Source organism: Nicrophorus vespilloides, unplaced genomic scaffold, assembly GCF_001412225.1.
Source record: "Nicrophorus vespilloides isolate i.1.1-1 unplaced genomic scaffold, Nicve_v1.0, whole genome shotgun sequence".
NCBI lineage: Eukaryota > Metazoa > Arthropoda > Insecta > Coleoptera > Silphidae > Nicrophorus > Nicrophorus vespilloides.
The window spans coordinates 103,074-127,173 of record NW_017096951.1 but is presented as its reverse complement, the minus strand read 5'-3'; the positions used below and the strand labels follow the sequence as shown (position 1 = coordinate 127,173).

Sequence of the window (24,100 nt, the reverse complement as noted above, 5' to 3'; positions counted from 1 at the left end):
ACAATTTGGATTTGTAGGAAGTGAAAATACAAATTTCATGGCTTCAATAAATTTCGAATTACTAAGGTTTAAACAAATAATTATTGATATACATAAGTCTTCATTGCGGTGGATTGAATATTGATGAAACTATTCGTAAATGTTCTCTTCTTCGCATCTGCCTTCTCTGGCAATACGCACGCTCCTGTTTTTCTCTTGGTAGCATTCGAATTCGCATTTGTTGTTGAAGGTTTTCGCGTCAGTCGAGCAGACGGGGTAATAGATCCTCGGGCAAGGACAGTTCACCCCTTCAGGAACAGCGTTGGCGTGAAACACAGCCAGAGTTACAAAAAGTGCGCAGAAAAGTATAGCTTTCATTGTCGTGCTGTTGACTACAGTAACTAACGTTTCGCGAGTGTTGTTAATATACTGCCGAGATAACTTATCTAATTCAATCGTCTGATAACGTGATTGTTTTAAATAGCATTGAAAGGTGAAGTTAAAAGTAAACATTTATATTTTTTGTCCTTTTATTATTAAATAAACATTTTTTTTTCCATATAACAAATAAATACAGAAAGTATCTTTATCACATATTCAATTTCCTCACAGGGGAAATATACCTGATTTTGTGTTTGTACATGTCAGTTGGCACAAGGCATTTAAGGAAGGTATAGGTGATGATTGCTGTGAGACCCCATATCCTCTTTGCACCACCGAAGTAGACTGGTGTGGAGTAACCAGTTTTGAACTGGGTGTATCCAAACTTATCACTCTGGCAGAGCTCCTCAATGGGTACAGAGAAAACTTGCTCCACCTCATCTGGGTTTATAGGTAAGGTACTTATATTGAGCTGACCATTGATGGTGCCTATCACTGGCAACACACTGGTCTCACCTCTGGCTACTATTGCATTACCTATACCCCATATCTTGACCCTGGACTCATCTATACCTAACTCCTCTTTGGTTTCTCTTAAGGCTGTTGATTGAAGATCCAGGTCTTTAGTATCCTGCATGCCACCTGGGAAGCTCACTTGGCCCTTATGTGACCTCATATGTGAAGCCCTTAAAGTGTACAGCAAGGAAACCTTGTCATCAACAACACACAGTGGTATCAAAACAGCAGCCTTCCTTGCTGGGTTTTGTGTCTGCATCCGAATGAGTGGCATTGCCTGGAACTTTGTCACAGTCCTAGAAAGGTTTTCTTCGCTCAGAATACGTTCCGCTCCATATTCAGAGAAGAGACGTCTTTGAATGGTCGTCAAACGCAATAGTTTATGCATTTTTGTACAAGAATTTCGAGGTTATTTTTGGACCCTAAAAAGCTAATGACAATCTTAAGTCACTGGATTACAATTAAATTCATTCCGTTTTTATCGTTGATTACATAACGACGCCTTTCCTTGCACCTCTATGCATTATTCACCATTCTACATTGCCACTGCAATTTACGAGAAATACGTTAACATCCAACAGGTTGAGCTACTGCAATTTTACAATATGCAACACATCATACATAACTGTATGAAAATTGAACATACATCAGCTTTCAAAAATTATTAAGTAGTTCTAAACTTATGGTTAAAGTTAGCCTTTTTATTAACCAACTTACTTTTCCATATAGCTACATTGTATATATTATATACAATCCAATTAGAACGACTTGACAAAAATGATTAAAACCTTAATAAGTTTGAATAATTTTATCATAGTATCAAAAATTACCAAGTTTACTCTTTATCCTTATAAAATATGCTACACAATAATTTAAAGCAAGTGTGAAAATATTCTTTACATTGTATATTTTATTTAATAAATTGTTATTAACATTTCTTTAAAAATATTTGATGGTTATTGATCTTTGCAAACAAACTTTTTCAATTTGGAATTAGCAGTTAAACAAATAAAATTAGTATATTTATCGTTTTTTTATAAAAGACAAAATTAAATCAATAATTACTGAACCGTTAATTAATTACTTCTTTTATTATAGTTTTATAATCTTTAATTAATGTGCTTTAAATAAGAAACAACAAATTTTAAAAACATTTTTATATCCTTTATTTAAATATACAATCAAAAAAAAATCATTATAATAATATAACTTGCAAAAAAAATCTGTACACGTTCGCTTAAAGTTAATGATAATTAAAAAGATACAATTTCCAATTCGTAATAATAATAATAATATTATATAAATCCAATTTGTAGTTTTTCTTTTGAAATAATCCGATTCTTTTGTAAAAGGCAAAGAAATAAATCCTTAAATATAAAATACTTAGTTCCTTAAGTATACACTGGGTAGGAAAGAAAATAAGAATATTAATAATATAAGTAAGTAAAGGACGATTTTAGGCAATATGAATTTCGCATTTCTCGTATAAAAATGTAAAAAGTCGTCTGTCTCACGCAAATATTCTGTCGTGATTTCCAAGTTCAATTGACTATTAGTTAGAAAAAATAAAGCGACATTTGTTCATTAGTAGGGTGAATAAAAGTACATTCCAAAAAAGAGGTTTATTATACAACATGAAGTCCATTTAGTAGTTAGTAAATGTCCAAGCGCATAATCCAATGTTATCCGAATTACGATGAATTAAATTTGTTTGTGTTGATTGTGGGGGAGGATTAAAGACTAGATTTTTTTTTATACTTTTCTGGTTTTCAATTTGCTTGGATTCCTAATGTCGCGTTTAGAAGTTGTTAAATGGGAGGGAAATTGTTGGTGGATTTATTGACTAACATCGATCGGGATTGAAGTTGTGAAAGTGGGCGTCTCAAGCTCTTCGTGCTTGTTCATCTTCAAGGCCTGTTGAAGTTTGTAGTGATTGATGATATCCTGATCGGCCGGACAGCTCTGCGTGAAAGCATCCAGTTGATACATGTGGTACATGTATCTCCAAAGAGAGGTAAGCTCTTTGGGGATGTCGAAGTCCAAGAAGTACTTGGCTGCAACGCGGATGTGCTGAAGCCTAGGCATAAGCTCGCAATCGAAGCAGCACATGGTGTCTCCGGTAAGGAAGCGAGTATCCCGTTTCCTCAGGTGCTCATCGATCCTCTTCAGGTGAGCTAGGAGCGGCGCGGCGTTCTTCTTGTCGTCCTTCTTCACCAGCACCAGCTTCAATTTGCCGTACACGTTTTCTATCAACGTGGCGACCTCTTTATCCTAAAAACATTACCGAGTTACAAACGTTCAAATTAACAGGATGCACAGAGGTAGATAAGCGTGAGCCAGTGCTAATATAAATTATCAACGGTAATCGATTTTTAGTTGCGGGGAAAGATAAGATAAGCAGCGTTTGCAGCGGAAGTTTTGGGACAAACCAACCACGATACTTACTTGCACGAAAAGGTTGTGTCCGCCTGGTACGTTCTTCATGATGTGCCTTTCGATCTTTTCGTTCTCCAAGATGGCCATGCCTCTGTCGATCAAGATCGGAGGTGGCGTGGCTTCGAAGTTGGTGCGGAAATCCGGTGGTGGCTTCTGCATGTCCACGGTGGTCACCTTCAAGCTGATCGTCTTCAATTCGGCCAGCAGATACAAGTCCATGAAATACTCCTGGCAGAAAAGGCAAGCGCCCTTCCGTCTTCCATCGATGGTCGACGCCTGAAAAGACAAAGCATCCTCATTTTACATAATATTCAAATTGGACAGATTAAAACTGTAGTTTAACGACTTCCTAAGCAAATTAACTGCAAACCCAAGTAGAATAAGCGCCAATTAAGCAGTTTTTTTTCGTATACCTCAATTTGCGAAATTAGATCCGAATGCAACTGGGACATTTATTACCAGCAACGGTATTCTGTTCATGTTAATTAGATATCGATTGGAATCGAAAAGATTATTCAAATTGTTTTGCATTTCTGTCGGAGGAAGACTTCAGACCATGGCGAGGCCTCGTCAAGCAAACACACGAGAAACTTGTAATTGCATGTAATTTCTTCGTAATTAACAAAGCATTATGCATGAGACCGATTCCTTCCAAGATTTGCTTAAAAAAATCGCTAGAACTGAACAAATTCCAAGTGGATCGTCTTCATATCTTTTAGGTCGTATGTGAATACCGGTAATATTCACTTTCGCCGGTCATGAAAGCAAAAAGGCAATTAAAATTGATGGAGCGCGCGAAATAGCTGAGTTTTAATTACGAAAATTTTGCTTTTAAACGAAAGCTCTTTCCTCTTTCACGCGAGAGCTCCGGCTCCATGCGAATTCCAAATCATCAATGGATTGCGAACGTTTCGCAACAAGCGTGACTCAGTCGATCGGCGAGAAGAGATATGTCGTAACTACCAAAAAATTATCCGTTGGTCAACGGATGGCCTTGTTCTACACACTTCCGGCAGATGTTAAAAACGTGCAGCCTAACATACTCTGCTCAAAAATTATCCAAATGCAACTATCTAATGGGAACTACATTTTATTCAATTGACATCAGCTGTTCAACTCAATCATCATAAATGTGTTATTAGTTACATTAGTCAAAATAAGACTTAATAAGTCAGCTAAGTTTTATATATTCGTTACTTTCATGAATATAAACTGCACCGGACTATAAGACGCACCCAAAATGATATCAATAAAAACATCTCAAATCTAAGTCGATTTCTTTACATAAAGTATTTTTAAATGAAAACCTTTAGCAAATTGAAATTATTATGTTAATAATAAACTGATTACATCAATGACATTGAAGCTTCTGATACTGTCCTTGTATATTCATCATTGAAAAAAACGTCAAGCTGACGTAAGTTACTATAAAACCACAATAGGAAAGTAATGCTTATAACGAACAAAAAAATACTAACTGTATATGTAATTAAATAAGAATTTTGTTGAAAAAACTGAATTGTTAAATCTTCCTATTTTTTTCATATATTAATAATTATTTATGTTCAATAAAAGAATAATTGTTAACCATTATTTAATATTAGAATATTTTATATATTTTATTATTGGAAATGATGCACGATTTTGCATTTTGAAGTCATAACATCAACAGTTAATACGTAGGTGTCTCCATGAATTGGAATGAAAACAAATGAATAAAAAATACTATCCATGGAATAAAAAAAAAGATAGTTTAGAAAGTATAAAATTGTTCAACGTATTTTATGAAATATTAGAAATGAAAACCGCGAAGGAAAAATAGTCAGCATTTATAAAAAAAATGTTGATGTACGCAAATACGACTTTTAATAACCAATCGCGAATTGACAGTAATTTAAAGTCATACGATCGTCTTACGCAAACGTTCACAATTTGTAGCTGCATGTAGTTTTGTGTATTACGTATTATTTAGATCGCTGAAAGGAAAAAATAATGAGTTACAGGTGGTCACGCGTTAATATTCTTTTTTTTAAAAGTAAACAAGAGTTTACAACTTTGGGTTTCGTAAATAATATATTTACAATATGTTCTGCAAACGTGTACAAGTAGTTTTTATTTCTGTGGAGAAGAGTAAGTTCTATTTCCTTGCCAGACTAGGAAGCTTTACAACTTGTAAACCCCTATTAGCATAAAACAATCATTCATTCGCCTTCTTCAGTCCCACCTTCAAAACACACCTCGCAATCTATCCAAAGCATTTTCTCTCATTGTTTCTTTATATCTTAAACACAATAAAGCTAATAACATACTTATTAAGAAAAAATACAAAAAAAATAGAAAATGTATACAAATATTAATACAGATATTTCAATTCAAAAATCAATTCAATTTAGTATGATAAAAGAAATAATTGCAAGCAACAAATAATGTATTAAATCCATCAAAATCCTCACAAACAGGAGGATTCATTACAACAAGATTATAACGAGGACAACAACTAAATAATGCAATGAAGGAAATATTTGAAACTATCTATAAACTACTCTATACCAGCGTTTCTCAACTCTTTTGTCGTAAAACCCAACTGCTACCCAATTTCTTAGAGTATTTCATCAGTTCCTGGCTTTGACATATTTCCTTTCACTGTGAATCTGCTGCTACCCTTAACACTGTCATTGTCTTGGCTGAAGGTCCATATGCTGAACCTCATTCATTTGACTGTCCATCTTTCATTTGACTGTGATGAATGATGGCCCTAGGTGGCTCACAAAGGGCCTACGAAATCGTGAGTAGGGCGACCTAACCATTCGGCTATTTTTCGCCTCATTTATATAATATTATAAAACATATTGTTTACACTAGAAAATGATCAATAAATATTCTTTTTTTTTTATATTTAACTTGTCAGAAATCAATGGAAAAGGAAAATTTAAATGTTTATACAAAAATAACCATAAACAAATTTAATTATTTTCAATATGAAGCGAAACCAGTTATTTTTAATACTACGTACATAATTTAAATGAAAAATAATAATAAATTATTTATTTTTATATGAGATATGTATGCAATTATAATATAATTGAGTCAAGGATTGAGTAATATTTATTATTAAATGTTGAATTTGATTTGATTTCAAAACTTTCTAAGCTAAATGATATATTTACATAGAGATTATATAAATAACATAATTAAATTATTGATAGCAACTAGTTGCATTCGAAGTAAACATTTTCTTGATCTTAATTCCTCAAACTTTTGAATAATCGTATTCAAAATCTGGATTAATTTACATAATTAACAGTGTTTCTAAACTTAATTTTTTGGGGGCCTAGGAGTAACACTTTTTAGGAATCCTCAGTAAAAGAAAGTTTAGGTTATTTGTGCTTATTTTTTAATTCCCATTTGAGCCCTGATATTGGATCTCCAATAATCTAATCTTTTCTTAAAATATATTTCCAGATGTTGGTCATAAGTAAATTGTACTTTGATCATCAAAACTTTGAGAATCACTGCATATTTCTATCAAATATAACATTTCATCAAGTTTTAGTTTTATTAGTAAACATATATTTTACTAAATATTATGAATCATATATACTTAAGAAAATGTAAAAAATCAGTAAATTTTTCATGTGAGTAAATCATTATAAAATACAAAGCAAGATTAGCTGGTTACTTAGAACTTTGGTATGTTATCTAAATTATCGCAAATCATTCTAAATATATATATTTGTACTGTTTATTGTTCTCCATACGTGTTTTTTTATCAGCTTTCGATGAATTTAAGCACTTTGTACAACGTATATGAAAATTCTGTTGAAAATAGAATTTGAACGGATGCAGAGACATTTAGAAAATGTCTTCTGCGTTTGGCGATGCGAAGGAAGAAAGCGAGTACGGATTGGTCAAATATTATTAAACCATCAAAACGGTTATGCTGCAGACTTGTTCTTCTTGCACAGCCACAGAGAAAATCTGCTTCGGGATGAAAGTATGTAGGATAAAAATAATGAATCAATACTTTCCAACTTAACATACAAAATCACAATCACCTGAAACAATGATCCGTTCCCAATCCATCGGAATTTATCCGTAACAACAAAATACGTGAACATTAACAACAACAAATTATAAGAAATATTTGCGTTTCTACGTAATAACAGAAAGGCATTTTCGTTTGTGCCAAGCCAACATATGTTTATTATTTTCACTCCTCCGTCTTCACTTTATTTTTATTCTGTTTTGTCTGCAATATGAAATGTATTCCGCACGTTTTTAGCATCGCTTCTCTTTTTTAAGTTGATACGATCAAGTAGAGAGAGATAGAGAAAAGAAACGTATCTAAGTAGTAACATCACATAGTAACCCAAATGCATCACAACTACATCCCAATACATTCGTAATCCGCTTCGTATAAATATTTAATCGACCCAAATGCAAACTCAATTTGATACCGTTTGTCGCGCTGTGGAATGCCTCGAGTCATCTTAAATCTTTCTTTCTCTCTAACATACATAAATATCGCATGGTCTGGTGATTGTTTCAACACTCTTTTCTCTAATATTATGTTTAATTACCATTTATTAAATGTTACTGAAGATGAGCTAATATGAATTAAATTCTGCTCTGAGATGAACAACACTGTCTTTCTTTACAATTATCCTAAAATGTTAATCGTGCAATATTGAGACGCTCGAGGCGTTCTTTATGTCTGTGATGCTCCAACAGCGTGATGAGAGGGGGATGTAGGAGTAGAAGAATTTGCAATCGAAGAGGAGTGTATCTTCCATTTAAACTCCATTCTATACAGACAAAACGTATTTTCTAGTGCAGTTTTGTTTAATTTAGATTATGATAAGATTATGAAAGAAAACAATACGTTTAGTTATATTACTAATATTCGTAGCAGAATCCACCTTTGTTTTTCGGTTTATCTACCGACTAACAAAGATATGGCTATAAATAACTGCTTAGACTTAAGTCATTTTACATTTCATGTATATTTCAGTTACCTCGCTTTTGAACTAAAAACGAAATTAATGTACATTGCTTGTTTTTAATTATTTCTTACATAAACATTGAAGATTTATTGTCCCAAAAATCAAAAAATTGTAAATTTTAGGTTTACATATCGAACTTTGTGGAAATAACAGATATAAAATTGTTTGTAAAAATTTGATATAATATTTTAATTTTGTATCAATTAAAAAAACAAAAATTTGATTTAAAATGTTCACAATTTTAAATTTAGACATGGCAAATCGATTATAAAAATAAACATTGAACTGAAAGTCTTGCGTTTACAAAAATACATGATTACATCAGAGATTCTGAAGAGGTTCTTGTGCGGTCCGTTGCGTCAGAACATCAATCGTGTGACGCGTTCCACCGAATTGCCATCTGTTCTATCAATAAAAGTCGGCTCAATACGGAAACGTAATGTTTATTAAATTCGACCTGAATTGCGGTGTGTCCAAAAGCGACGCGTGTATAGATAATGCTTGTAGCAACTTAAAAAAAATATGTGTGTTAAGTGGACCTAAATCTATTCGAAATTGCTGTTACCTTTATCAGAAACAAACTACAATTATTAACGTACAAAAAATAAATTGATTTAATTATGTTTGACAGTTGATAAAAGTTAAGCAATTTGAAAATTAGTTCATTCACTATCTATATTAAAATACTTATACAATACATATTAACTGTATATTTTTAGTTGCATAATTCTGTAATGAAATTGTTTATAGAGATTTATAGTTTATTACTACTCGTGACTTGGCAAGTAATTTTTCATGTTACATATGTCCATATTATTAACACCGAGTAGTGTGTACGCACCTCTTATATTATTATATCATTCTAAACTTGGATATATGCGTTTTGCAAAAGTACAAGTAAAATTACTTGTATATAGGCAAGTAACTAAACCAAATGTAATGACATCAAGTCCACTATTTTCTGCAATTTTTCTAATGAACTATTACCAAGTAGTGCACCTTTAGATTTGAGAGTTGTACGTATATCTGATGAGTTTCAGTATTTCATTAAAAGTAAATTATATAAAACTACATTTCAAATGCACAAATAATTTATAAAAATCAATAGCAAATCTTCAATACTCTACAAATTCACAAAACTCCTTGGATATAAGCGTATTGCAAAAGTACTTGTAACATTACTTCTATATAGGCAAGTAAGTAACTAAATGTAATGATCAATAGCAAATCTTTAATACTCTACAAACTTGGATATATGCGTTTTACAAAAGTACAAGTATCATTACTTGTATATAGGCAAGTAAGTAACTAAACTATATGTAATAACAAATAAATCTAGTTTACTATTTTCTACAAGTTTTCAAATAAACTAATACCAAGTAGTGTAAACGCACCTTTAAATATGGGAGTTGTACGCATATGTGATGAGTTTCAGTATTTACTTTAAAAGTAAATTATATAACCTACATTTGAAATTCATAAATAATTTATGAAAATCAGTAGCAAATACTCTAGAAATTCACAAAACTCCTCGAGCTACACCACCAAACAACAAATAACGGTAATAAATCATCGATCAATAAAACGAGTTATAAATCCATTGAAAACTTTAATTTGCACTTAAATGTATACATGGAATAAAAGGTGTTTTATAATTATTCAACAAACGCAAAGCCACGATGTTTGACCTTTAGCCTAAACGCAATTGCAATTATTAATTCATGCATTCACACACACACAGAGAGAAATTATATGCGTCAGTTGCATAACGTAAGGTTTTATTCTCCTGATAACGTTTTTCTTTCATTTTTTTTTACTTGTCCATAAATAACCTCATTTACTGGGTCACTGCCAATTAAATTCAATTTTTCGATTCGAATAAAGTAAAGAACCGCATCGTTTTCCCATTGTCTTCAATTACATAATTTGTCACACTTTAATGCCACTCGATAATAACGCCACACCGAGACAATAACGTGTCTAATGTTAGTATATATTTTTTTCCTTCCTCTTAAATATTTTCGCCTTTAACTGAATTCCGCATAGCTCGGATCGAGATTCCTTTAGCGGTTGTTATTACCTAACAACGCATTTCTCTTAGCGACACTTTCAAAAAAAGTAAATAAATAAACGTATTTTTTTCCATATCGATTTATAAATGCAATATTTCAACTGAATTGGGAAACAATAAAAGGTCTTTGGTTGTGCAGAATGAGTTAGAAGAGAAATAAAATTACTATAAATGGGTCGGAAATATTGCATCGAGGTTACCAACGACAAGCAGCAGTAGCAGCAAGTTGTCTCTTTGGTTATTTCTCTCGCTTCATGCGACCCACACCATGAAGCAAATGATTCATGAAGTCCGACGAGTGTTCTTTTTTTTTTAGAGAAAGCGTGCTTCGAATTTTCGGTTGTTGCGCAAGGAAGGCCTTAGAACAAAGCGAAATTGTGCACATGAATTGTGAGTCATTATTTTTGGATTTTTGGATGGATTAGACTTGAAGTCCTATGAAAAGAGGTGTTGGGAAACAACTGTAATGCAGTTGATCTTTATGTCTTTCTTATTTTTCAGTCGGTGGGCGTTCGGGATTAGCGGTTTAATATTTAGACTGGTAACCATTGAGTCGTGCAATTCAAAAGAATTTTTATTAAGGCCAAGGCTCCTGCTTTGGAGCAACGCCCACGAGAACAGCACCGTATCTCAGGTTATACATATATTTTTTTTTACTTCTTAGTTTTACTGAAACTTAATACGTTTCGAAGTCAATAAACTCGCAGATTTAAACAAATATTGCAGCAATTTCTCAAGAGACGATGATGTAACCACAAACCAGATATTTAAAAACAACTGTTTACGTTATTTCTTACCACTATATATGAATCATCTGTAAATTAACTTTTTTTTAATTACGATATTTTTAAGCTCGAATTCAATACAAGTAAAACAAACACGATATTTAAATCAGCGTTTCTCAACCTTGTAATTCAACTACAAAAATATAAGTCATGTGGCTAACGCTGATTCGACTGAAATATTAACAAATTTCAGTAAATTAACGAACAATTCCTAATGAAAAACTAACGTTCTTTTTAAGTATGAGTTTGATACAAGTAAAACAACCAAGATATTATTTACAACAGCGTTTCTAAAGAATCATAGGTCAGGATAAATTTTAAATGACAAAATGTATGGTATAAACATTGGGATCGTAGTATAACTACAAACAAATATGTTGAATCACACTGCAATAATTTTGAAAAACGCTGATTTTCATTACTTTCGTATATAATTCGACTGAAATATTAACAAATTAAGTAGAGAAATGTACACTTTTATTAACAAAACTTTTAGTATATATGTCACAGTAAAAATACACAATCGGTAGTAAATGTATACGTTTACCGAACTTGTAGGTAAATGAAAGTATAAATCTGACAGCAGCGTCACATATCTACTTCTACCGGTAAATGTTGAAAATAATAAATACGAGTTACATTTGTTGTATCAAGGTTAGGTTAGGTCACCAGTAAACAATGTGTTAGGTTCGAAATAAAATAATTCTGTGTTTGTGTGCATGACATAACTTATATATTTTAATATATAAGTTACTTACTTATATGAACATTTACGTCATTGGGTAAATGTATACATTTCCCGGTGGTAAATGTATACATGTATATTTACCGATTATGTACTTTTACCGTAACATATATAGAAGTATAATTACAACTAACCAGATTTCAAAAACAAACTGCTCATATTACTTCTATGATACACCTAAAATTTTAATAAATTTCATAAAATTAATTCTTTCATTTATGTTAAATATAACAAATTATTTTTCCAAACTGTTTATTTTAATTTATTATATAATTCTCCTAAAATCTTAACAAATTTCAGCGAACTAACAAAATTTCCAATAGGAAATGTACTGTTTTTTTTAAGTTCTTTGGGTTTAATACAAGCAACGCATTGAATACCCAAATAGGTGCAGACGTGTTGTATGTCGCATGAATTACCAAACACTATGCAGGTCAAAAGCGTACGCCCTATTATTTTTTTCGTTTGTTCAATCAAACAGACAATCGTTAATGATTTCGTGTAAACCCATTTCGTTTCCGAAAGCACAAAAGAAACGATGATTTAACTGAAAACAAGCAACGACATTAATGCATTACAATTTACGGACTTGGATTGTTTACGGTCTGCCTATTAATAAACAACAATTTAGAGGTCTCCAGTAACTAACTAACTGTACTTCCACCGGCGGACATTTCTCTTTCAACTCTGAAATTTCTAAAAAAAAATACCCAATTACTCAATTAGGATGATTGTAATTACACAGAGATCGACAGTTTTCTCTTCTTCGATGATTCCGGCCGTGATTTATGGATTTTTTTGTTGTTTTACAATTTCACGAATGGATATCGCACGCACGATGATTACGCAAGAACTCCATTATCCTGTAGGAAACATTAGCGACGCATATCTTGCGTTTGGTTTCCGCTTTGTTCAAAGATTGATTGCGGCTTGATTTTCGAGAATTCTGGTTTTACAAGGAAAAGCACTAAGCTGTTTTTTAAATTAAACAATGCTTTAATGTCTGTTATTTATATACTGAAATGATTCAATAGTTTTAAGAAGTTCATTATTCCTATCAATGAAAAACCATGGATTATAAATGGTTGATCATTTAATTTAATGAAAATATAATAAACACTTCATTCATTAGTAGTAGTAGTAATAAGTCCAATTAAGATTAGTAAATAAATGAATTCACATCAATTATAATTCACTTATAATTAGTTTTCTAATGCTTGTGAAATTAATAGAAGTAACAGAATTTTATTATTTTGGATCTTGCTAAATTTATCTTATTTTTGGCTCTATACACACTAAAGACACAAATAGAACATACGTTTTAAACTGAAAAGGATTTTCAAATGTCTTAAGTTAAAATACTTCTTAATTTTCTCTTCTACTCTTTTAGTATAGAACAAATTATTGATAGAAGTATTTGTTTTCATCATAGGGTTTCCTATGACATTTTTACAGAAACTATGATTTTCATAAAATCTATTATTTTATCTATTCTATAAGGAAAGAACAAATTATTAATAGAAATATTTGCTACTTCCTAAGTGACCCACTATGTTCTATCAACTGAAAATCATAAAAACTTAATTTTTACGGTTTTCGTGAACATTTTCTATATAAATCATAGAAATTATAAAATAGGAAGTGAAACTTAATCATTGAATTAATTTACAATAAACAAGGTATGATGTATAAACAAGGTATATACTGTTATACAACAATATAGAACACATATTACAAATCTCAAAAAAAACCTGAACAACTTGTGTAATTTCCTTATATTCATGTTCTTGTTACCAGCAAAATACTTTTTAATATATTTTTCTTTTAACAAAATCCACACTTATCGAAATCGCATTTTGTTAATAAATTTAGCACTATGATATCATAGTGCGATTTCGATAAGTGTGGATTAATTATAAAAAATGAACACGAAATGCATAAATAATCGTGTTTTTATCCTATACATAAGTCTCTTTTTGTGCAAATAGTCCAATGTCGAAACAAACCGGACTATGCGAAATATTGTTGTTCTACTCTTATTGACTCATATTGGATAATACTATGAATGTTTTATAAACTTTAGTGGTTAGTTTTAATAAACAATCAAATGAAAACTGTGATTTGTTGCTAAATGTCTTATAAATAAAAAGTTTTAAATAATTATTTGTCATCGTCTGATTTTGTTGGCTATAATCTTCAATTGTTTTTACCATTGCAATGACTAATATTCTACTGTTACGGTAACAAAACCATAAATTGTTACGAACAATAAACATTTTTATATTTTCCTGCATTTGTTCGCACATAAAAAAAATGTTGTTTACAAGTAATAAATATCACTACAAATTAGATATGTATATAAAGAAAAAATACCCGGATTAATTATTTTTCTATTCATTAAAATACTTTCCAAATGCGAATTGTCGTGTTTATAAACTTATATTTACAAGCCTAAATTAATTAAAACCGAATTAAGATATCGCATTTCTCATGCACAAATATGGCATTTCCTTGGAATATGTGGGACCTTAAGAGCAACAGCATGTTAAGAGAGTTAAACAAACAGATGTCAAGTGTACTGCGCATCAGCATTGTTTTGGTAGTCAAAGGATTCACTTTTGCAATTGGTTAAAAGTAGTCCCACTTTCACTATTCGTATACAAATATGAGTTTAAAAAAAATACATGTTATTCAATTTCCATCGCAATTAAAATCGTGCTTAAGCCGTTTAATTGGTGGTTAGAGTTAACGCATTCCTGCATCTTCGTTGATTCTTCTATTTAATAACATTTTTTTAATACTTCTGTGAGTCATAGCTAAATGAATGGGTCATGAGAAGAACGTCGCAAATGAACAGAAAAGATGGAGAATTACTATATAAAAAAAAGTAGTTGCATGATTCATTTATGAAGTGAGAGTGACCAAAAACATAAACTCGTTTTGAAGCAATAATAAACTTGATATTATCATCTGTTGGTTAATTTAACAGTCGGTTATTTAACAAGGATCTAAGTAATATTGAACTAGGTCATTCGATGCGATTATGCTATGTTCATATCATGTGTGGTTTATTTAGTTCAGTGTTTCCTTCAGGAATAAAAAAAAGTATACTTAAAAAGAAGCACACGATTGCTGAAAGGTAAATTGTTGACCTTAGAGTTAATTTGTAATTATACTTTTAGCTCCAGTAAGAAACTAACACTTCTTGGAACTACAATTAATACAAATAAGAAACTTAAACATTAATTAAATAGAATTAACACAATCTTGCTAAAAAATGGTAATATTCTTCTAATATTTTCTAGAATCGTTGTTTCTCAAATATGAGGAAATACGTGAATGGTAAATCGAAATGCCATCTTCGTTTTGGAACTGTCATCGGGTTGATTACGAAACCGAAACGATGAATTAATGTTTTATTCATGCCCCCAAAGCATTACAGTTTTCCTCCGCGCACGGCAATTTAAAATAATTCTTATACTAATTAGTATGCTGCACAGTGTAATAGATTTATCCTTATACCACACTTTTTCTTATATCTACATCAAAATTAAATGCAATTATGTAATTGCAGTTTACTCACATTCGTAATTATGATTAACGTTGTTATATAGTTACAGGTTTTTGATATTTTTATTTACTCATTACCAATGACGTTCGAAATTCTATTTGTTGTAATGCGGTGATTACAGTTTTAGATACATAGACACATGGACTGACCTTAGTCTAAAGCAGTGATTCCCAAAGTGGTCTATATCGACTCCCAGGGGTCTATGACAACCTGCAAGGGGTCTACGTCAGCGAAAAAAAATTTTGGGGGTCCATGAAATGAAAATGGGGTCCACAATAGTGGATCTCAACATACACTGATAGTACCTATTTACTTACATTATACTATCTTATAATATAAAGACATATACATTATTTATAAAAGTACCTATCAAGTAAAAAATATATATGTTTATAAAATTGTGTAAGTTGTAGGATGTAGGCATTGGATTTGTGATCGCAATACATTTTGAACTTGTAAAAACCTGCACATAATGATATACCAGTATCATCTTGTTACAAGCATACGCGCAGTCTCAGAGCAAAGATCTTAATAATTATAAAGATGTCCCAATATAAATAATAAATTTACAAAAATCAATATCAGGTAAGTAGAGGGTCTACCCAAAACCAAAAAACATGGAAAAGGGTTTACGACATAAAAAAGTTTGGGAACTTCTGGTCTAAAGTATGAAAAGTTAAAGTACCAAAATTATTTGTTTATTAAAAAATAGGCAAATGACAAAATTAATATAACTTTCAAATTATTTTATTAATAAGTAAATTAATTACTAATAAGTCAATGAATTTATTTACTTAAATTAATAAATGCGTTTAAAAAAGTTTTGTAATGGAAAATAAAAATAGTATTAAAGTTCAACACCAAGCAGTAAATCATGAGTGTCAATAATTTGGATCGCGTAATGATTTTTGGTCGATCGCCAATGTATTTTCAGACATTATTCATTGAAAGAATTATTTGGCCTGAATCTTGATAGATTTCACTGAAAAAAGTATATGTTGTTTACAGAATAGCTGAAAGTTCAGTTAATGTTATGAGGCTTAGACTTATGTTGATTTGAAACGGTAACTGTAGATTACTAAAAGCAAATAATGAAACATAATGTTTAAACATGTATAAAAATATACAGAAATTCAAGGTAATATGATATGATTCTAAGATACGAGATACAGGGTGCAGTGTTACTGACAACAATACAAGTCTTTATGACGAATTTAGACTAATATTGGTGAATCAACAGTTTAAAAAGCTTTGTTGATTGAAACCGTAGAACGCAGTTAATATTAAAGTGAATACTAGACATGAACATTTCTGTATATTTTTTTTTAATTTATTGAACACAAATGAATATGTATTTACGCATGTGCATGTTTTACGTTAATAACTAAAAGTATTGTTCTATGTAAATGAACCAAGGTTTTATTGTTAATGTTGTTGCTTTTTAATTATTGCTCGAAATACCAATTCCAGTTGGATTCCACTAAAACTCTATTTTTTTTGTCTCTTAATGATCAAGAGGCTTCGCCTTTGTTTAGCTCGGTTCCAGAATAGGTTTGACGTTTCCATCGGGGCATTTCCAACATGTGGACCACTTGATCGTGGGGGGAAGTGCCATGGTATTCGTATGTGCAAAATGCAATTTCACAAATAGCCTGTGCTGTTGCTGCTGCATTTGCTAGTTTTGCTGCCAAGGCCATTTTCGTCCGGTAAGCCAAAAATGGACCGTGTCCGCAATTATTCATGTGTCAAAACGAACGAAGTTTTTTTTTTCTAGTTAGTATTATTTGATTTACTTCTTTTGCACGATCGGCCGACGGATGGTCAGCAGGTCCCGTGCTAAAGGATTACGTCATGGGCACGCTGGGATTTTTCATACACATATTTTTTTTTTTTTGGGATAGTTTCATCCCGACCAAGTAGATTCAGAAAGTGTCCGCTTCTCTTTCTTTGTATGCTATAATACTTTCAAGATTAAAGGTGCGACGGAAGACACGCCCCGCGAGGAGCTTAAGGTTCTCTCTGGTTGTATACCTGACTGCGGTGGCGGCGGCTCTCTTTGGGGTTTACTCACCTTGATGATCAGCTCGATTTCCGGGACGTCTCCGCCGTTCGCGTGTCCGTTTTCCGCGATCTCTTCCGACATGGTGCCTCTTCCGCTACTTCCAGTTGCAATTTACGAAACGGTTTGCGGTTGCAGACTTGCAGCACTATTGTACAATACTAAACTAAACCCACCGTTGATCCCGCTCTCCAGTTGCAAACGGACTGGTTTTGATACAGGATTGTAGTCCCCACCGCCAATTCCGCTGTGGAAAAAAGAGTAATCGATAATTTTGTGGCAGGAATCTAGAAAGTAGTACTGCGACATCAACAAGCGCTGCCATCGCCCCAAGAATGATCCTCGTGGTACACCACCATAGGCAACACTCCATACGTATCCTATACAAATTATATGTTCTATATTTTAAATAGTAAATATTTTTGGAGACAGCTTTCAGATCTTCTAATGAAATTAAGAATTTCAAAAAGACGTATACATTCCAATAAGAAATTATAATCAAAATTCGGGATAACTAAGTTAAAAGTAGGATATATCAATCTCTGTAGTTTGTAGAATTTGATTTATTAATTAACATTGTAAATTTTAGTCATTAACCTTCTCCACCCATTGACAATATACTTTCCAAAACATGATGTCTACTAACACTCTGTATATTACTAAGATGTACACTGGATAATAAATGATCATTTTGGTAGCCTTCACTCAACAGGCGCAAAATGTATTCTGAAGATATTCCATACTTGTCGAAGAGTAAATCGTAGTCATAATCATACTCTTCTTCCACCGAAGAGGCTATACTCATTCTAAACTCTTCCTCCGATGAATAAGGATAATTGTCCATCGGATAATGCATGTTGTCTTTGATAAACCAATAGTCTCCGCGCTTGTAGTTCTTCTCCAGCAATTCCGAAGGAATAGCCCGCGCATCTAGGATATCCACTACCTGGTTATTCTCACGATTTTCTATGTAATCGTCAATAGCCTTCATCGCCTTATCGGATACCGAACTGTCGAAACTAAATTCGCCGGAATTCACGATTTTAATAACATCTTTGTTAGGATGCTCGTAATAAGTTTTGCACTTTTCTATTTTTTCCAAAATGTTGTTTCCTTGAATCATCTGTCTGTAAAATTTGAAGAAATTGTTACAATATACTAAATATAAAGAACTTTTAGATGTTTACCCAAAAGCAACGTATCTACAGTTCATCCAATCCGTAGGACTTAGCGAAACAGAGAATTGAGTCATATTATCCTTATGTCTTCCATTGTTACACATTGATAAAACCCCGCGACGATTGTGTGGAATTTTGTAGTTCTCGCAGGAACGCCACTTGTGTTGCTTCAAATGGTTACCTCCAAATTGGATCCAACTTCCTTGCATTATCCTTAAACACGAAGTAGAATTATTTGAAATTATTAGAAAATTGTAGTAAACCTATGGATAGGTGCTCCAATATAACCCTGATGTCGACTTCGACATTTCTTCAAAAAGTTCTTACAGGTTTTTGGAACCAAATCTGTGTACAACTAAAAATACTAAGTATTTTAGATCTTGAAATCAACGAATTAAGTGATGTATTTATTTTACCATGAAGATAATATTTCCAATAACTTGGTGATTCATCGCGATTGTTAAGAAAACAAATTTCCTCTGAAATCATATTTAGAGTTCAGTTTAGAAACTAATGAATACGTTGGTGATGAAACCCCGATTTCCGTGTACTTCTTGAAGATATCCACAACAGCAGCACGTCCCAAACACTTGTAATTTCTTCTCAAATAGATATGCATGTCCTTCCTCAAATACTCCAACAGGTCTTCATCATCTCCGAGAAATGTACCGTTGAGGAATACGACGTGTTGTTTCTTCAGCGTCCAGAATCCGCCTCCGTATTTCCTCTTTGCATACACCAAATACTCTTCCCAGTCATAATCCAGCATGGGTCTAATTTGCGGTTCCTGATATTTGTCTGGAAACCTGTTGTGTAGTAGTTCTATGTACGTGAGGCATTTCTGAAACTCCTGCGTTCCTGCTATTCCGACCAAACCGAAACTTATTTGCTGATCTTCTTCATTTTCTGATTGCATAGACATCTTGCTGATTAATTTTACTGTTGCGAACAGAAATATTAACTATACCGACGCGACGAGAATTACATGAATACTTTGCTGATTTTTATGACAATTAAATGTCTGATTTATGACATTTAATATCTATCAAAATGTGAAATAAAGAAATACTTGAAAAATTGAAATATTTGTAAGACTTAAGAAATTACTTATGTAAAATTAAGTTATTAGGAATTGTAACGTCTATATACAGTAAGACCTCATTTAGTGGTCTTAAGATGCGTTTTAAGACAACAAGGTTAAATGAACATATAGTAAATAGGAAAATTTAGGCTTCGAGTAGACTGAATTATAACATTAAAAGTACTATAATTTCATTCGTACATTCATCTTAAAGCATACATTGATCGTTATCTAATGAATTTGCATCGTTTTACTACTAGATACAACATTAATTCCGTCGAGTAGTTTTAAAATATTGATAATTTGGTTAAAAATAACTGAAATCAGTATTTTGGTACCTGGATATAAATAATCAAATTAAATAAAATTGCATTAAATTATTTCAAGTGGATTTTTTAAATATACAATTTTTTTCCTATATTTAGGTCAATATTTAAGAACGATTTTTTTTGCAATTAAATTCAACTAATCTTACTATAAAAATGTTATCAGAATATGGCAAACATTTTATGATAAACTATTTTTAAAACCAGATAAAAATTATGTCAGTTGGAAATTTTACATGCATAATCTGATTTTGGCGTTAAATTTATAATAAATAGGTTAATGTAATCGAAAATTCAGCATTAATTTACAATGAATTATGTATTTAAATTATTAACATTATGCTCTATGTATTAAGAGCTTTGAACTGCTTTAACATGTTAATAATTTATTATACAATAATTTATTAACGTAGATCATTATTAAAAGAATCTAATATGAAATGTTAGTTTTTGAAGAGTTTTGTCTTAATTAGTGAATTCTTTACTTATTTTATAGAAAAAAAAAATTGGTACTTCTTGTACATGAATTAAATCATATGAAATTAGATCATGTAGTGTAAATATTTGATAAATTATATTTTTGTTGAAAGAACATAACATTAGTAATTTATATGTAATTTTTTATTGTTTTGCTTCAAAATTATTATTGTTAATTTACTTTCTGGTTATAATAGTACATATTGTGGACATTCTAAACGTATTTCAAATTGAAATTTTAATTCAGATCAGCACAGGCAACTCTATTTACACACGTGCACAGTTTAAGCGTTTATTTTAGTATTACAATTAGGCATGAAATTTTGATCTTTGATATTATTATTAACAATAGAATTCTAATATTTATTTGTTCTTTTTTAAGATACATAGTTTATATATTAGACTTTACAGGTAAATTTGTCTTTTTTGATTTTAGTTATCTTTTCATTATTTCGTGATACAAATATTTAAATTTTATGTATTCATGATAATAAATGCTGCATCCACACTATGCGTTATATAAAACAAAAATGTCAGATGTAGCAACTACTATGATGTACTTATGATATTATTAATATAAGATGTTGAGTGTAAATCAAATTGTAATCAAACAACTTTGTTAGAGTTAAAAATGTTAGTTGTTGTGTTATTAATCAGTGATTCTTAAAGTGTGGGTCGCAGAAAAATTGATTTTCTACGTTTTTCTATACATACCCAATCTTCGGGGGGTCCTTTAAATTTTTTAAGTGGTCGCGGACCAAAAAGTTTTCCCAAACTTCCCAAACACTGTTGTAGATCACAGAGATGATACTATTAATATAAATCTATGAATTAAGAATTGTAACTTTTTTTAATATATGTATTATGAAGGAAGATTGACAATATTTTATGAATAGAACTTTTTAATTACGTATTTTTATGATTACTCTTTTTTTATATAATTTAGGGAAGGATAGATATAAAAGTTAAATTTAAATTTAGTTGTTGTCATAGATTTTATTTGGGTGTGTACTGTGTAATAAAAGAAAATAATACCGATATTTTTTTGACTTTATTTCAATTTAAATTAATCTTTTAAAACATTGCATTTATGTATAAACTATTTACAATAGACTTATAGTATAGTATTTATAATATATATATATATTTCGATAATAATAGTAATTATTATAATATATATTTGTTTCCTACAGAATCACATAGATTTTGATATGCATTTAGTTAAATCAATTCGGTTGAATCGCAGTTGATGTCCGTTTTAGTATGGTCTCCAGACGTTGTTGGGATCCGTCACCGGGGTCCTTTCGATCTGCGGTTGCATGCTAGTGTCTGTTTGGGATAAAACGTCAGTGCACACCCGTATGGGGGCAAGGGATTCCGTATAGTTCTGATGCTCGTTCTTCTCCGGACTGCTGTGCACGTGCAGGTGTATTTGGTTTTGGTTGATGGTTGAGTATAGGTACGGCGTGTAAACCATGGTGGTAGGATTGGCAATCTGCTGCGGATTATTGTTCAGCGGATAGTAGTTGTAGTTGGAAGGGTAATTCGCCGATGGTGTCCAGTTGTTCGGACAGTAGGCGTTGGGATCGGTGTACCTGGGGCTCGTGCAGATGTTCATCTGGTCCAGCTCCGCTTTGGCGCTGTTGAAGCTCGTCGGAGGCGACGTCAGGCTGGTGTTGACGTACTCGTGCTGCGCTTCCGGCAGAACTGCAAAACCACAAATATTTACTCGATTTTTCGATCCGCCGACGCTCCAATAATTAAATCAAATCAAACTAATTAAATAATTGTGGTTTCATGCATATCGAAGCCGAATATTACATATTTATCAGTGTTTCAGTTTTTAATTAAAACAAAAACAGGACAAAATACAGTACCTGTGGGTAAAGAACTCAAGGCCTGGCTGTTGTCCTGATGATGATCATAGTAACCTGGTGGTTGAGGAGGACTGTATCCTGGATACGGCGTCGGATATTCAGGCCAAGAACTCGGACAATGGCCTACGCCACCGTTTAAGCTGGTCGGTACATCTGAAGAAAATAAACAAATAAAAAAAATGAATACATCGAGCGGAAGCTTAAATTGTACGTCAAGACGTGAAGAGGTTGAAGGAATCGAAGACAAAAAGTAATAATAAGGGAACAAAAAATAAATAAATAAAAAAAGACAACGATGGAGATACGTGGTGTAACGGAGGCAATAAAACAAGAAGCAGTAGTTGGAAATGGATTCAGTAGCCGATCCATTGAAATAACTCTGGCTTAGCACATTACAGGTAATTACGGGTCTACTTCTCTGGTGAGGCCTGAAATTCAATATCCTTCCACGAGGCATTGACATAATCAGAAGTAAATTGAAATAAAACCTGTTGCCGTTGGTTTGCGCGCTCGCCTTGCCTCCTGATCAAACACACATCGCAACTTCAACATCCAATACACGTCGTTCTTCTTGTATCGTCTTTTTTCGAACCCTTCGTGTCCCTTGCCTTCAAAATTGTTTGTTGTTGTTTCTGAGGCGGCAACGAAAGCGGCGGCGGGGGTCGCTTTAAAGACTTTGGCTTCAAGTTTAATTAAAGCCGCGTCAGAATTTAATAATAACACGGTGCGAAGGGTTGGCGAGTGCTAGCAGGATAATCCTAACTAATAAGGTGTCATTTACAGCTCTTGCAAAACTGCGGTCGACATCTTAACTTTAAACACACACACACATTCACATCGATCAACCTGGATATCATATGCATATTCTTTCTTCATCCCAACGACAGTTATTACACGTATTGTTGTACAAGCTAACCACAAAGTATACAATTCGGTATTCTAGAAAATACCTGGTCTAATTCATCAAGAAATGTATCAATGTATTGAAACATAATTATATTTTGTACATTACCTAGTCGTTATATGAAATAGCTAGGCATTTTATAAAATTCAATAAGAAATACAGTTAACCCTTTACTGTTTGACATTACTGGAACATTTATGTCACCATTTAAATTATAAAGAGATGTGAAATAGATCTAAATAATGTAATCTTTATATTGTATACAAAAAAGGTTTGTTTTGTAATTGGAAACACCAAGTGACTATAAACCTACATTCAACTAATACTTGTCACTTCTGTATAGATTATTTTTTTTTATATTGTAACGAAAAGAAAATTTGTGTAGTAGAATACTATGAAATAAGCTTATAAAATCCGTTTTTTGCAATCTAAATTACTGTAATTCACTTATAAATTGACTGAAATTACCAAAAGTACCACACATATTTTTGAATGAAAATATTGCTGAAATTTATTTTTTTATAGGAAACTTAATTTTAATGTGTTTTAAAAGAAAGCCAAAGAAAACAAAGGGTGGATACATAAGCAACATCTGATATTATTGAGGTATGGGAATTTTCCAATTTTTTTTTTTCACGCTTTCACGTTTTATTTAATTACTTCATAACCACAACCGTTAATTAAATCATCAAATATGCATATGATAGATAA

At 31.9% G+C, this 24,100-nt stretch overlaps 4 protein-coding genes across 5 annotated transcripts in view; all 4 read right to left on the bottom strand.

Annotated features, from left to right (window-relative positions):
* Positions 1-18: 18 nt before the first annotated feature.
* Positions 19-381, bottom strand: LOC108558563 (ovomucoid-like). Its single transcript, XM_017915526.1, has one exon. The coding sequence runs from the start codon at positions 355-357 to the stop codon at positions 130-132; it is 228 nt and encodes a 75-aa protein (XP_017771015.1). The 5' UTR covers positions 358-381; the 3' UTR covers positions 19-129.
* An 87-nt stretch (positions 382-468) lies between these two features.
* On the bottom strand, positions 469-1,464 carry LOC108558562 (nucleoside diphosphate-linked moiety X motif 8). The gene is made up of 2 exons (XM_017915525.1): positions 1,391-1,464; positions 469-1,306 (listed from the first exon to the last, which is right to left on the bottom strand). The coding sequence occupies exon 2, from the start codon at positions 1,262-1,264 to the stop codon at positions 569-571; it is 696 nt and encodes a 231-aa protein (XP_017771014.1). The 5' UTR covers positions 1,265-1,306; positions 1,391-1,464; the 3' UTR covers positions 469-568.
* Positions 1,465-2,483: 1,019 nt separating this feature from the next.
* On the bottom strand, positions 2,484-17,764 carry LOC108558568 (chloride intracellular channel exc-4). Its single transcript, XM_017915530.1, has 3 exons — positions 17,559-17,764; positions 3,322-3,588; positions 2,484-3,147 (listed from the first exon to the last, which is right to left on the bottom strand). Exons 1-3 carry the CDS (start codon positions 17,628-17,630, stop codon positions 2,713-2,715), a joined length of 774 nt encoding a protein of 257 aa, XP_017771019.1. The 5' UTR covers positions 17,631-17,764; the 3' UTR covers positions 2,484-2,712.
* Positions 17,765-21,796: 4,032 nt separating this feature from the next.
* Positions 21,797-24,100, bottom strand: part of LOC108558569 (runt-related transcription factor 1-like) — a 38,501-nt gene continuing 36,197 nt past the window's right edge. For both annotated transcript variants that reach the window (XM_017915531.1, XM_017915533.1), the window contains exons 4-5: positions 22,486-22,638; positions 21,797-22,315 (exon numbers count right to left, since the gene is read on the bottom strand). In XM_017915531.1, the coding sequence (XP_017771020.1) occupies positions 21,867-22,315; positions 22,486-22,638 (602 nt within the window). In that variant the 3' untranslated portion in view covers positions 21,797-21,866. The remainder of the gene's footprint in view (positions 22,316-22,485; positions 22,639-24,100) is intronic.